The sequence below is a fragment of the Rhinolophus ferrumequinum genome, chromosome X (genome assembly GCF_004115265.2).
Source record: "Rhinolophus ferrumequinum isolate MPI-CBG mRhiFer1 chromosome X, mRhiFer1_v1.p, whole genome shotgun sequence".
Classification (NCBI taxonomy): domain Eukaryota; kingdom Metazoa; phylum Chordata; class Mammalia; order Chiroptera; family Rhinolophidae; genus Rhinolophus; species Rhinolophus ferrumequinum.
The window spans coordinates 80,568,022-80,583,903 of NC_046284.1; the positions used below are offsets into that span (position 1 = coordinate 80,568,022).

At 39.9% G+C, this 15,882-nt stretch overlaps 1 protein-coding gene across 5 annotated transcripts in view; it reads right to left on the reverse strand.

Annotated features, from left to right (window-relative positions):
- The window catches only part of KLF8 (KLF transcription factor 8), a 227,674-nt gene that overhangs the window by 163,652 nt on the left and 48,140 nt on the right, over positions 1-15,882 (reverse strand). For all 5 annotated transcript variants that reach the window (XM_033119554.1, XM_033119571.1, XM_033119535.1 and 2 more), the window contains one exon: positions 14,664-14,722. In XM_033119554.1, coding sequence (XP_032975445.1) covers positions 14,664-14,670 — 7 coding nt within the window. In that variant the 5' untranslated portion in view covers positions 14,671-14,722. The remainder of the gene's footprint in view (positions 1-14,663; positions 14,723-15,882) is intronic.

Here is a 15,882-nt window from a genome sequence, read left to right on the forward strand (position 1 = left end):
TGAATCTCTTAAAGTTGAGTGAAATAGGCTAGATACAAATGAATACGGACCATATCCTTCCATTCATATGAAATTCAAAAAACAGGCAATACTAATTTATGATGCTAGTAGTCAGGGTTAATTATTTCCCTTGGGATGTAGTAACTGGAAGTGGGCAGCTAGGTGTGCTTTAAAAAGGCTGGTAATTTTCTGTTTCTTTTGGCTGGGTGCTGGTTTCACAGATATGTAAAGTTTATGAAAATTCATTGAGCTGTACATGTATCATTTCTGCATTCTCTTATATGTATACTATACTACAATAAAATGTCAGCAAATCAGAATGTTAACATACATATTCTGCTTTAAGAGAGAGCGAAAGGAGGCACTTGAGGCAAAAGAAACAACACACAAAAGTGAAGAAGCATGCTATATTCTTGGAATGGTGATTGGTTTAGTGGAGCAGGTACACAGCTATGCTTATAGGGAAGGGAGGAGAGGTAGATCAAGCCTTTCATTTCTGGAATAGAGTGAAAGTAACTTAATAAAATGCAAAACTATTGCATGTATATACCGTGTTTCCCCGAAAATAAGACCTAACCAGACAATCAGCTCTAATGCATCTTTTGGAGCAAAAATTAACATAAGACCCAGGACTACATTATTTGTATTGTACTGTACTGTACTGTATTGTATTGTCCCAGTCTTATAGTAAAATAAGACCGGGTCTTATATAAATTTTTGCTCCAAAAGACTCATTAGAGCTGATTGTCTGGCTAGGTCTTATTTTCGGGGAAACACGGTATATTTAAAATAAGTCATCTGTCTGAACGTTCCAGAAGCATCTCAACATGGACACTCTGAAACAAAACATCTGCAGTATGATACTGCATCCACACAGTAAAACTTGCTCTTCCTTTGCTATCTTGGTACCATTCTCCACTCTACTGCCCAAATCAGAAACATGGGCACCACCTTTATCTCCCCCTCTCCTACAATAAATCAATAACCAAATCTTGATGACGTCACCTCACCTTATTTAATTTTAAGAATATACCTACCTCTCTTCAGCCCAGTGCCCACTACCTTAGTTAAGGACCTATACTATCTTACATTTGGAATATTACAAAGGCCTCTGCACAGTCTTGCTGCCACTAGTCTCTCCTCTCTTCCAGGAATACTCCACACTGCTGCAGCATCATGTTTCTAAACACCAAAATCCTTAGCGTGCCTTATACTGTCCTTCACAACCTTTTTGATCCCAGAGCTCTTGCTTTCTCTAAACAAAGCGGCTGTCTTAAACAACGCCCCCTACTAACTACATACTGATTTCCATTACATTCAAATACTACATGACAATTCCTTCATGTTTAGTGCATGTTGAATTCTAGATGATAGAGATAATACCTGGACACTCTTTGCTGCTCCTCCCATCCACCTCTAAACTCCTCTCTAAGAGAAATGAATACTTGTGTGACTGGTTAGATGCCAGGATACATCAGAATATGGTTGTGGTCAGTTCTCTATTCTCCTTTATTGATCAGGATCATCTGTGTGGTCTTTTATCACACTGCAGCCAACTGTCAAGTAAGGCCCTGAGATTCAGGATTGGGTTTAAGTAGAGGAAAAAGGCCCCATAGGACTCGGAACTTAACCACAAGATCCAGTCTAACCTACTACAGTTCTCTGAATAGAGTTCTGGATGAAAAGTCTAATTATGTGCTACTCTGCTTCTTTTTACCATTGTTGCTTTTTTTTCAAGTCCTTTGCCCGTTTTCATAATTAAATTTATTGGGGTGACACTGGTTAGTATTAGGTTGGTACAAAAGTAATTGCAGTTTAGGAGACCACTTCATGGATGGTGTAGGTGCCTGACCACTGCAGTGTACACCTGAAGCTGAAGCTGAATAATAATGAATGTCAATTATAATTATATATAATTAGTACAGCATAAGGAATAGAGTCAGTGGAACTGTAACAGCTATATATGATATCAGAGGGGTAGTAGATTGGGGGAGGGGGTTATCACTTTGTGAGGGGTATAAATGTTTAATTATTACATTATTTTGTACACCCGAAACTAATACAAAAATACAAAAATAAAAAATAAACAAAATTTAAAAAGTAATTGTGGTTTAAAAGATTAAAAATAATTGCAAAAATCACAATTATTTTTGCACCAACCTAATAGAATTATATAGTTTTCGAGTGTACACTTCTATACTAGATCATCTATACATTGCATTGTGTGTTTACCACCCAGATTCAGTTCTTCCATCACCATACATTTGACCCCCTTTACCCTCTTCTATCACCCAACCACCCCTTTACCCTCTGGTACCCACTAAACTGTTGTCTGTGTCTATGGGATTTTGCTTGTTTGTTTTTGTCTTATTCCTTTATTACTTTCAGCTTTATATCCCACATATGACATTTATACCCCTCACAAAGTGATGACCCCCAAGTCTACTACATATTTGACAGTGTATATAGCTATTACAATACCATTGACAATGTTCCCTATGCTGTACGTTACATCCCATGAGCATATATATATATATATAATATTTATATTTTAATTATAGTTGACATTCAATATTATTTTATATTAGTTTCAGGTATATAGCACACTGGTTAAGCATTTATATAATCTATGAAGTGATCCTCCCAATGAATCCAGTACCCATCTCACACCCTACACACAGTCTTTACAACACTATTGATTATACTGATATTGTATATATGTATTGTATATATTGATTATACATATTGTACTTCACATCCCCGTGACTATTTTGTGACTGCCAATTTTTACTTTCTAATCCTTCACCTTTATCACCCTGCCCCCCAACCTCCTCCCATAAACACTGATGAATTTAGTACCCATCTGACACTATACATTATTATAATATTATTTTGTTCTGTACCCTATCTTCTTTATCTAATCATCTATCGGAGGACACTTGGGTTGTTTCCATGTCTTGGCCACCATGAATAATGCTGCAATGAACACAGAGGTACATATACCATTACAGATAATGATTTCAGATTATTTGGGTTGACCCATTGCTGGGTCATATGGTAATAAATGCTTAATCAGTGTGCTGTTATGTTATTATAATATTATTGGCTATAGTCCTTATGCTATACCCTACAGATCCATGACTATTGTGTAACAACCAATTTGTATTTCTTAATGCCTTCCCCTTTTCCATCTACCCCCAACCCCTTCCCATCTGGCAACTATCAAAATGTTTTCTGAGTCTATGAGTTTCTTTCTGTTTACTTAGTTTGTTTATTTTGTTCTTTAGATTCCACTTATAAGTGAAATCATAGGACATTTGTTTTTCTCTGACTTACTCCACTGAGCACAATACCCTCTAGATCAGGGGTGTCCAAACTTTTTTCAACGTTTTTCACCAAGGGCCATATGCGGTAAAATACACAAACAGCCCGGGCCACTCACTCGAGGTAAAGTACGTATTGCCTCACCTGGTTTATTTAAGTAAAAGAAATATATTTTTGGAATTTGCTGCGGGCCAATTAACAATGGATCATGGGCTGCAGTTGGCCCGCGGGGTGCAGTTTGGACACCCTGCTCTAGATCCATTCGTTTTGTTGCAGATGGCAAGATTTCATTCTGTTTTATGGCTCAGTAATGTTCCATTGTGTGCGTGTGTATGTCATATATATATATATATATATATGTATGTATCACCTAATTTCTATCTATTCATCTATTCAGGTTCACCAGGTTGCCTTCACATCTCGGCTATTGCAAATAATGCTGTAATGAGCATATGGATGCACACATCCCCTCGATGTAGCATTTTCGGTTTCTTCGGATAAATACCCAGAAGTGGGATTACTGGGTCCTTCTTTGGCTCTTGTTATAGTCTTTGTTTAAAAATCTATTTGTGTCTAGTATAAGTATTGCTACCCTAGCTTTTTTTTATGGGGGGGGCAGGGGGTTCCATTTTTATGAAATATCTTTTTCAATCCCTTTACTTTCAGTCTGTGTGTGTCTTTCAATCTGAAGTGAGTCACTTGTAGGCAGCATATGTAAGGGTCTTGTTTTCTTATCCATTCAGCTACCCTATGTCTTTTGAATGGAGCATTCAATCCATTTACATTGAAAGTAATTGTTGATAGATATGTAGTTGTTGCCATTTTACATTTTTTATTCATATTTTTTATTTTTATTTTTTTCATCTTAAAAAAGTCTCTAATGTTCCTTGTAATGCTGGTTTGGTGATGATACACTCCTTTAGCTTTTTCTTGTCTGGAAAGCTCTTCAACTGTCCTTCAAGTCTAAATGATAGCTTTGCTGGGTAGAGTAATCTTTTTTGTAGGTCTTTGGTTTTCATCATTTTCAATATTCTGTGTCAATCCCTTCTGGCCTGCTGTTGAGAAAACAGCTGAAATTCTTATTGAAACTCCCTTGTAGGTAACTACCTGCTGTTTTCTTGCTACATTTATAATTCTTTCTTTGTCTTTAACCTTTGTCACTTTAATTATGATGTGTCTTGGTGTGTGCCTGTTTGCATTCATCTTGTTTGGGACTCTCTGCACTCCCTGAGCTTGTATATTTATTTCCTTCCCCAGGTTAGGGAAGTTTTCCATCATTAATTCTTCAAATTGGTTTTCAATTCCTTGCTTTCTCTTCTCCTTCTGGTACCCCTATGACGCAAATGTTGGTACACTTGATGTTGTTCAAGAGGCCCCCTAAACTATCGTCATTTCGGGGAATTCTTTTTTTCTTTTTGCTGTTCTAATTGGGTGTTTTCTGCTACCCTGTCTTCCAAATCTCTGATTCGATCCTCTGCTTCATCTAATCTACCACTGATTCCCTCTAATGTACTCTTCATTTAAGTTATTGTAGTCTTTATTTTTAACTGGTTCTTTTCTATGTTTTCTATCCCCAATTTTATGTTTCCTAACTCTTTGTTGAAGTTCTCCCAGAGTTCACTGAGCATCCTTATAACCAGTGTTTTGAACTCTGCATCTGGTAGATTGCTTGTCTCCATTTTGTTTAGTTCTTTTTCTGGAGCTTTTTTCTGTTCTTTTATTTGAGACATTTTTCTTTGTCTCCCCATTTTGGCTGCTTCCCTATGTTTGTTTCTATGTGTTAAATAGACTGCTATGTCTCCTGGTCTTAGTAGAGTGGCCTTATGTAGTAGGTGTTCTTTGGGTTCCAGTAGCACAGTCTCCCTGGTCACCAAAGCCGGGTGCTCCAGGTGTGTCCCTTGTGTGGGTGGTGTGTGCCCTCCTCTTGTAGTGTTGCCTTAATTTTGTTGTAATTTCAATGGGAGATATTAACACTCAGGCTGATTGTTTATGAGGATTGGCTATGATTATAGAGGAGGAACTGTTCTGCAAGGTCTGACACTAAGCACAGGATTCACTTTAGCATGGCTCTAGTGCCTGCCCAGTCTGCCTTTTGGGTGTGTCGTCCTTGAAGGTGGCTGGGTGATGCTCTGGCTCAGTACAAACCTGGCCAATGGGCATACTAGCCCGAAGGCTTCCTGGGAGAGGAGACACTTCAAGCCAAGTTCAGACGCAGCCTGTGCTCTGCCTAGGACCACCTGAAATGAGCCATAAGGCAATCCATAGATGGCCACTGCCCACACTAGCCTTGAGATGCCAAGCCACAAACCAAAGCCATGTGTCCCTAGGTCTGGGTTTAGGGCTGCTCAGCCAGATGTATGGAGCATGCCGAAGCCAGATGCTGCTTGTTTGGGTTTTGTGAACCTTTGAGAGATTTTAGGAAAGTCAGCAGCATGAGGCAATGGAGACCATATGTATGGAAAAGCCACTGGAAGTAGCTTAGTTGTATCCAAAGTTGGGTGATGCATGGTCTCAGAGAATCACCAGGGTGGGGCAAACAAATGGTGTTAGCCAAGTTGATGAAGATTCAAAGATGGTGGATGTCTGCATGTGCATGCCAGGAGTGGGAAGGGCTCAACAAAGAAACAATGGCTTCTGCCAGCTCCTTCATCAGGGAGAAAGCTGCTCCTTCAGCCCTGGCCCTGAAGCCAGACAATTCAGTTCCTCCCAGTATGTCCCTGATACCTTTCAAGCTGCTGCCCCAGTGCTGGAGCTCAGAGTAAATGAGTGCATCAGCAAGTAAATACAAGTGTGGGCTCTTTAAGAAGATCACCTGGAAATGCAGCCATTCCTAGTCTCACTCAGCCACAATCTCCACTGGTTTTCACAATCAGAAGTTAGAGGACTTCTCTCCCAGGCACTAAAACCTTAGGCTCAAGAGTCTGGTGTGGGACTGGAATCCCTTGCTTCTTCAGGGGGTACCTCTGTAGCTGAGATCTCTCTCCCAATTTTTAATGGTCACACACGGGTATGGGACAATCCCGTTCCATGTCTTCACCCCTCATACCAGTCTTGAGGTGTCTTCTTCTGTATGTCCTTAGTTGTAGGGCTTTGGTTCAGCTAGACTTCAGGTGATTCTCATTGATGGTTGTTCTGTAGTTTAGTAGCAATTTTATGTGGTCATAAGTGGATGCAAGCACAGCATTTACCTACTTTGTCATCTTGACTGGAACCCATATTCTTTTATTTTTATAGCCTTAACATATTTTTTAATTTTTTTTTTAATTGGGGAATATTGGGGAACAGTGTGTTTCTCGGGCCCATCAGCTCCAAGTCATTGTCCTTCAATCTAGTTGTGGAGGACTTAGTTCAACTCCAAGTTCAGTTGCCACTTTCAATCTTTAGTTGCAGGGGGCACAGCCCACCATCCCATGCGGGAATTGAACTGGCAACCTTGTTGTTGAGAGCTCATGCTCTAACCAACTGAGCCTTCCAGCTGCCCCTCTGGAAGTTCAGCGGCAGCTTGTTGTCTTCAATCTAGTTGTGGATGGCGCAGCTCACTGGCCCATGTGGGAATTGAACCGGCAACCCTGTTGTTCAGAGCTCGCGCTCTAACCAACTGAGCGAGCCATCCAGCCACCCCTGGCACCCATATTCTTAATTTTTGAGGAAACTTCATACTGTTTTCCATAGTGGCTGTACCAATTTACATTCCCACCAGCAGTGTATGAGAGTTCCTTTTTTTTCCATAGCCTCTCCAACACTTCTTATTACGTGTCTTGTTGATAATAGCCATTCTAACAAGTGTGAGGTGGTATCTCATTGTTTTGATTTGCATTTCCCTAATAGCTAGTGAAGTTGAGCATTTTTCATATATCTGTTGGCCATTAGCATGTTTTCTTGGGAGAAGTCTGTTCAGGTGGTCTGCCCATTTTTTAAATGGATTGTTTGGAGTTTTTTGTTGTTGTTCAGTTGTATGAGTTCTTTATATATTTTTGATATTAGCCCCTTATTAGAGGTGTTGTTTGCAAATATCTTCTCCCATTCAGTTGCATTTAACCTTGGGTTCGAGGATGTTTTAACATATGAAAATGAATCAATATTATACCATATTAACAGAACAAAGAATAAAAATTACAATATTACCTCAACAGATGCAGAAAAGCATATGACAAAATTCAACATTCTTTCATGATAACAACTCTCAACAAACTAGGAACAGAAGAAAATTACCTCAACAAAATAAAAGTCATATATGAATATCCCACAGTTAACATCACACTCAATGGTAAAAAGTAAAAAATAAAAATAATTTAAAAAAAAACCTGAAAACTTTTCTTCTAAGATCAGGTACATGGAAAGGATGCCCACTTTCATCACTTCAATCAACGTAGTACCAGAAGTCCCAGCCAGAGCAGTTAGGGAAGAAAAAGAAATAAAATGCATCCAAATGGGAAATAAGTTAAATTAGCTCTGTAAATGACAAGTTCTTATGTATAGAAAATCTTAAAGACTCAAAAAAAAAAACAAAAAAAAAACCTGCTGGAACCAGTAAATTTATTCAGTAAAGTTTCAGGATACAAAATCAATATACAAGTCAATTGTGTTTCAATACACTAACAATGAGCTATCCAAAAAGGAAATTAAAAAATAAACATTCCCATTTATAATAGTATCAAAAGAATAAAATATTTAGGAATAAATTTAAGAACTGAAAAACTTGTACGTGAAAACTACAAAACATTGAGGAAAGAAATTAAAGAAGACAAAAATAAATGGAGGGCGGCCAGGTGGCTCAGTTGGTTAGAGCATGAGCTCTGAACAACAGGGTGTGGAGACAGAGCCCCAAAAAGCAGTTTCCAGGCTCTCAGCCTCACATAGAAAGGTGCTGGCTCAGGTAGTAAATGGCCATCGACTGTGATCAAATGGCCATCAGCTGTGGCTAGTTGGCCGTCAGCTGTAACCAGTGAGCCATTGGGCACTAATATAACTGCCGTGGCTAGGATAGCAGAAAAGGGGGAGCTAGCAAGAAGATGGTGGCTGAGTCTGCAAGCGGCACAGTGAGGGTTGAGAATTGTGTTGCTCCTGGTTCCTGTGTCTCCAACCCAGCCGCCAGTGAGAGTATAGTGGTATGACTCCCCTACCTATGGCTCCGTGGGTGTTCCTTTTTGGCCTAGCCATGTCCTGAGTTCTTATGTGGGGAGTGGGACCAGAGACCCTGCAGGCCATCCTGCGTGACACTTGGCGTAGTCGGCAGGATCCCCCGCAGGCCGCCCCGCACGACACATGGCGCAGCGAGCAGGATCCCCTGCACGACAAATGGCGCAGCGAGCAGGGTATGGTGTCGGCCAAAGCCCTCCGAAGGGCGGTGGAGCAGTTTGTGTATATGAACACTCAGTCTCAGGAAGACCAGGAGGAGCAGCTGCAGGAGAGCTGGACCCCGTGGAGAGGTGGGAAGACATGGACGGTTCCCCAACCAGCAGAGGCCGGAGAAAGCGAAGGTTGTTGCGGCCCTGTGAGCTGGGAAGTGCTTGCTGAGACAGCCCGGATGCAGGACTTGTAGTCCCAGGAGGAATGGCTTGCTGAGTCCTCCGTGGGATCTGAGGGTGAGGTCAAGGTCATCCCTCACCCCCAGGACAGCCCTGGCAAATGACTATGGACTGTGGGGAATTGCCTTCCATCCCTAATTTAATGGACCACTTGACTGTTTGGAACATACCACCGTGTAGTGGAACTGGCGGATGTTTGCTTTTGTGTCTTGACCGGCCACCATTGAGAATATGTAAGCACCTTGACTGTGAGCTGCTGTTTTTCCAGCACGGTACCCTGAGAGGCCCAGAGAGAGTGGCAGTGCCCTGAGAGCCCTGGCTGTGTCCAGGAAGTCTGGCTGAGCCCAGAGAGAGTGGCAGTGCCCTGAGAGCCCTGGCTGTGTCCAGGAAGTCTGGCTGTGTCCAGAGAGAGTGGCAGTGCCCTGAGAGCCCTGGCTGTGTCCAGGAAGTCTGGCTGTGTCCAGAGAGAGTGGCAGTGCCCTGAGAGCCCTGGCTGTGTCCAGAGAGAGTGGCAGTGCCCTAAGATCCCTGGCTGTGTCCAGGAAGTCTGGCTGTGTCCAGAGAGAGTGGCAGTGCTCTGCGAGCCCTGGCTGTGTCCAGGAAGTCTGGCTGTGTCCAGAGAGAGTGGCAGTGCCCTGAGAGCCCTGGCTGTGTCCAGAGAGAGTGGCAGTGCCCTAAGAGCCCTGGCTGTGTCCAGGAAGTCTGGCTGAGCCCAGAGAGAGTGGCAGTGCCCTGAGAGGACCTCGTGTGCCCGGGGAGACTAGTGGTACCCTAAGAAGTCCAGGAAGTCTGGCTGTGCCCAGAAGTACTGGTGGTGCCCTGAGAAACCCTGGCTGTGCCCGGGGAGACTAGTGGTACCCTAAGAAGTCCAGGAAGTCTGGCTGTGCCCAGAAGTACTGGTGGTGCCCTGAGAAACCCTGGCTGTGACCAGAGAGCTTGGCTGTGTCCAGGAAATAGCATTCACCTCCAGGCTCCTCGCACAGGGCCCCTCGCGGAAGACGACTGTCACGTAGATTGTGAGGCGAGACCCTGTAGGGGTGGAGTGTGGGACAGAGCCCCAAAAAGCAGTTTCCAGGCTCTCGGCCTCACATAGAAAGGTGCTGGCTCAGGTAGTAAATAGCCATCGACTGTGATCAAATGGCCATCAGCTGTGGCTAGTTGGCCGTCAGCTGTAACCAGTGAGCCATTGGGCACTAATATAACTGCCGTGGCTAGGATAGCAGAAAAGGGGGAGCTAGCAAGAAGATGGTGGCTGAGTCTGCAAGCAGCACAGTGAGGGTTGAGAATTGTGTTGCTCCTGGTTCCTGTGTCTCCAACCCAGCCGCCAGTGAGAGTATAGTGGTATGACTCCCCTACCTATGGCTCCATGGGTGTGCCTTTTTGGCCTAGCCATGTCCTGCGTTCTTATGTGGGGAATGGGACCAGAGACCCCGCCTGACACCCCAGGATCCCCTGCATGACACAGGGTTACTGGTTCAATTCCCACATGGGCCAGTGAGCTGTGCCCTCCATAACTAGATTGAAGGACAAGGACTTGGAGCTGATGGGCCCTGGGGAAACACACTGTTCCCCAATATTCTCCAATAAAATTTTTTTAAAAAAATTAATGTTTAAAAAATAAATAAATAAATAGCATAAATGGAAACTATCCAATGTTCATGAATTGGAAGAGTTAACATTGTTAAAATGTCCATAGTACACAAACTAATTTATAGATTCAATGCAATCCCTATCAAAAATCCCAATTACATTTTTTACATAAGTAGAAAAAACAATTCTAAAAATTCACATGGAATAAGAAAAGACCTGAATAGCTAAAGTAATTTTGAGTAAGAAAAACAAACCTGGAGACAACACACTTTCTGATTACAAAATATATTACAAATCTACAATAATTAAAACAGTATTGTACTGAGATAACAACAGTCATATATAACAATGGAACAGAATAGAGAGCACAGAAATAAATCCACACATACACAATCAACTAATCTTCAGCAAGGACTCCCAAAATTCACCATGAGTAAAAGATAGTCTCTTCAACATATGATATTGGGAAAACTGGATATCCACACACAAAATAATGAAATTGAATCCTTATCTTACACCATAAACAAAAATCAACTCAAAATTAATTAAAGACTTACATGTAAGATTTGAAACTGTAATATGCCTAGAAGAAAACTTAGGGGAAAAACTTTATGACACCGATCTTGGCAATAATTTCTTGGATGTGATACCAAGAGCAAAGGAAACGAAAGCAAATTTAGACAAGTGGGACTACATCAAACTGAAAAAAGCTTCTGTTCAGCAAGGAAAACAACAGAGTGAAGAGGCAATCTACAGAATGGGATAGATATGTGTAAACCATATTATCTGATAAGGGGTTAATATACAAAATATTTAAGAAATTGTTTCCATTCATTGGCAAAAAGAAAAGAATTTTAAAAATGGGCAAAGTACTTGAATGGACACTTCTTCAAAGAAGGCATACAAATGGCAAACAGGTATATGAAAATGTGCTCAATGTTCAACATAACTAATCATCAGGGAAATGTAAATTAAAACCACAATGAGATATCACCTCACACCTGTTAGAATGGCTATTATTTTTTAAAAAGAGACAACTTGGGGTGGCCAGATGGCTCAGTTGGTTAGAGCACAAGCTCTTAACAACAAGGGTGCTGGTTCAATTCCCACGTGGGATGCTGGGCTGTGCCCCCTGCAACTAGATTGAAAACGGTGACTGGACTTGGAGCTGAGCTGTGGCCTCTACAACTAGATTGAAGGACAACGACCTGACTTAGAGCTGATGGGTCCTGGAAAAATACACTGTTCTCCAATATTCCTCAATAAAAATTTAAAAAAGGAGAGACAACTTTTGGTGAAGATATGGAGAAACTGGAACCCTCATTACCTAAGGTGGGAATGTAATATGTGTAGCCACTATAGAAAACAGTATGAAGGTTCCTCAAAAAATTAAATATAGAACTACTATATGATACAGCAATGGCATCTACAGTTATTTATCCAAAAGAATCAAAATTAGGATGACAGATATGTGTGCTCCCATGTTCACTGCAGTAATAGTCACAATAGCCAAGATGTGGAAACAACCTAAATGTTCCTCCAAAATGTCCATGTGCGTGAATGGATAAAGAAGTTTCTACAATATATATTTATACACACACACACACACACACACACACACACACACACAGAGGAAGCCAAAAAGCGTATATGCATTTTAAGACAGGAAAAAACTGTATTAAAATTATGCTGATAGTAACCACTTTGAGCACCTCTTGTAATTGCAAAAGTCAAATGTGACGTGTATTCATCCATTGTTATTAGTATATATTGAGTATTACAATTTTAATAGTTTTTTTTCCTTTCTTAAGATGTGTATACATTTTTGGCACCACATGTGTGTGTGTGTGTATATATACACACACACACACATATACATATATATGTATACACGCACACACATACATACATACACCATGGAATATTATTCAGCCTTAAAATATAAGGAAATCCAGCCATATATGACAACGTGGGTGAACACTGAGGACATTATAATGTCATAATTAACATGAGGGTAGATCTCATGTTGTGTTCTTACCTCAAAAAAAAAAAAAAAAGGAGCTATGACCAATACAAGATTGTAGCCACCACAATCTTGGAAAATTTATGAAAACTAAACACAAAGTCTTAAAAATAGAAAGTAGACCTGAAGCACATTCATGATAAGAAGCACTTCACTTTGTGAAAGTTACAACAAAAAATAACATAAATAGATTAATAGAGCTAATAGAATAGTCGACCTGAGAACCATATCAGTGCTTGCAAAATGACAGAATGCATATAGCATCAAAGTTGTACTGCAATATCTTTTGTGCCTAATGATATCTAAACAAAATATGAAATTCCTTCTGATGCCTGAAGGACAAATGGCAATCAAAACATATGCACACAAACACCACACACACACACACACACACACACACACACACACACACACAGAGTCCCCCCTCCCATTTGACTTTAGCAGTCTTCATTTTTCACAGTAGTAAATTTTCTAGCTATGTCTTCTGAACCTCAAAGTACCAGAAACCAAGCTCTCATTCAAAAGCAGTTTATCTTAAAAGACTGTAAATACTACCAACTTTGTGTCCTCTTGAAATACATACGTTGTACTATTAAAAAAAACAACAGCAACAAAGGATATCTTTATATATGTAGAAAAACACATTTTTACCCTTTGTGCTCCCATTAACATAGATATATAATTATTATTTATGAATTTATCTTTTAAATCATATAGGAAATAAGAGGATAAAACAAAAGTACTGGCTTTATATTTTTTAAAAGCCTTTATCTATTACCCAAAGCCTAGCTCAAAGTCATACTTCTCATAAAACTGTCCCTGATTTCTAACAACTCAAGCGTTCTCTGAAGTCTTCAGGCATAATTTACCTCTTAATTGTATGTAGCCATATCATTCCTTGATAATAAAAGAATGGAGTATCAGGAAAGGTAGTGGTGGAGGAAGACAAGTGTACAATGTTGACTATTTAAGCCTGCAGTCGTTTTTTAGTACCAGCTGGTGAAACAACCTTCTTCTCGCTTTTACATACCTCTTTCCTCAGTCATTGCTTAAACACCAGCAACACAGCTACTCCTTTAAAATGGTACAAAGGATTTCAAGAGTGGTCTAAGGTAATTTGACTAAGAAAAGTCTAAAGAAATATAAGTTTAACCTTTATAGAGTATAGACAAGCTTCCGTCAGGGCAGCAGCATTCTGGGTTAGTCATTAATTAAACCTTGGGACAAAGTGGGTGACTTTTATTTGTATACTAACATACATATCTTCTCACAGAAATCTCCAGATGTTTCCATAGGTGAGTTGTTGGTCATACCATAAATTCCTTACAACTTATCTTCTACAGCTAGAAGACCATACCTTCTATACCTATATCATGACTGTGGTGATAGTTCCTGTTTTGTTCTCCAGATCCACACCTCGACCTTGTCCACCCTGCTTTGTGTCTCTGGAGGCTAGCTTATAAGTACTCCATCCACAGGCTCCACTCTTCTCTTGTTTTTGGTTGAGGTTTGGCCAATTAGAGATACCAGCAGGATTTGGAAGGAGAGAAGAGAGTGTGGTTGAGGCATTTATTCTCCCAGCTTCTAGGAGAATAGCTGTAGCTACTCATTCAGAGTTACAGGAATCACTCCCTACTTGCACCCCTTCAGGCATAAGAGTACTAATAGCACCTACTGTTATTACTCCCAGGGTATTACATTACTCTTTTGGTTTCCTTATCCCTTGCTCACACCTTTGTAAATAGTTCTAGTATTAAACTATCCTCAAATTACTCGATATGAGTGTGGCATCTATTTTTCTGCTGGAACCCTTACTGATCCAACTACCATCATAGTCACCATCCAAATAGTAATAGCCAACATTATTAAGTATTTATTGTGTGCTAGGCTTTATTCCAAACACCTAACATTTACTGGTGCATTCAAACCTTTACAACTACTCTATAAGTATTATTTTCTTTTCTACAAATCATTTTATCTCTGGTTTCTTAATCTCTGTTCCAGATAGCTTCCTCTCCCATTTACTCTGAAAAGAAATTGGAACTGATTTCCCTCCATAGTTGCAAAAATAATAGTAAGAGTAACAGAAAGGCCATCCTTTGGTTATGTTCAGAGCGAAATGAGTAAGGAATAGGTAGAAACTTGCACAAGGTCAGTAGTATAAATTTGATAAATATCATATGGAAGTTGTTCCTCACCTTCCATTTTCTTCTTTTTTGTTGTTGTTGTCCTTCTGTCATGAAGAATAATTTTCAGGCTACAAAGTAATGAGAAAAAAGGTTAAAACACAGATTGTTCAAAGGAGAGGCAGCAACAGCCCACAATAAGCAAAACATAAATCTGTTTTATAAGGTTGTTAAAAATCAGCCACCAGAAAGAGGAATGAATAAATCAAGTATGAGAAGATAGGTCAGAGATGTAAATCAACAATGTCTAATTAGATATGAGGTCTTTGATCATCTTGTCCAGTACTTTTTCAATGATTCCACACTGCCATGCAATTATATTGTTTACCATATACAGTTTTGGATTGTTCTTTTTGTTTCGTATGTGTTCATATTCTCCCAATGAACAGAGAAGACCATTCTCTTTCTCTTGAATCATATTGGTCTAAGCACAAATTAGATATCTGAAAAGAAAGCCATTCTGAATTAGACTGATAGCCTTAATGGATCCTTCAAAGTCATGGGAGTAAATTGGATTGAGGTTAGTTATTGGGCTAAGGCGTAGTTTATAGGAATAGCATGACAACTTAGAACAACATACCTGTAGCCTTCATTTATGCATTCACTCATTCATTCATTCAACAGACATTTATTTATTTATTTTAAATTAAAGTTTATTGGGGTGACAACTGTTAGTAAAGTTACATGTATTTCAGGTGTACTATCCTGTAATACATTATCTATATCTCACATTGTGTGTTCACCACCCAGAGGCAGTTCTATTTCCATCACCATATATTAGACCCCGTTTACTCTCTTCTAAAGCCCACCTCCCCCTTTACCTTCTGGTAACCACTAAACTATTGTCTATGTCTATGAGTTTTTGTTCCTTCATTTGTTTATCTTGTTCTTCTGCTGTTTTCAGATTTGTATACCACATATCAATTAAATCATATGGTTCTCTATTTTTTCTATCTGACTTATTTCGCGTAGCATAATAATCTCAAGATCCATCCATGTTGTCACAAATGCTACTATTTCGTCTTTTCTTGAGATATTTATTGAGTACCTATCCTGCACCAAAAACTCAAATGCTTTAGGATACCTATTAATTGATTCAACCAATATTGTGTCAACCATGTGGAAAACCATTTTAAGTACTTTGATGAATAAAACAAAAATGGTCTTTGCTCTCAGGGAGGACAAGTTCAGTGGGGATGGTACACACTAAAAATGAACACTAATTAATTTA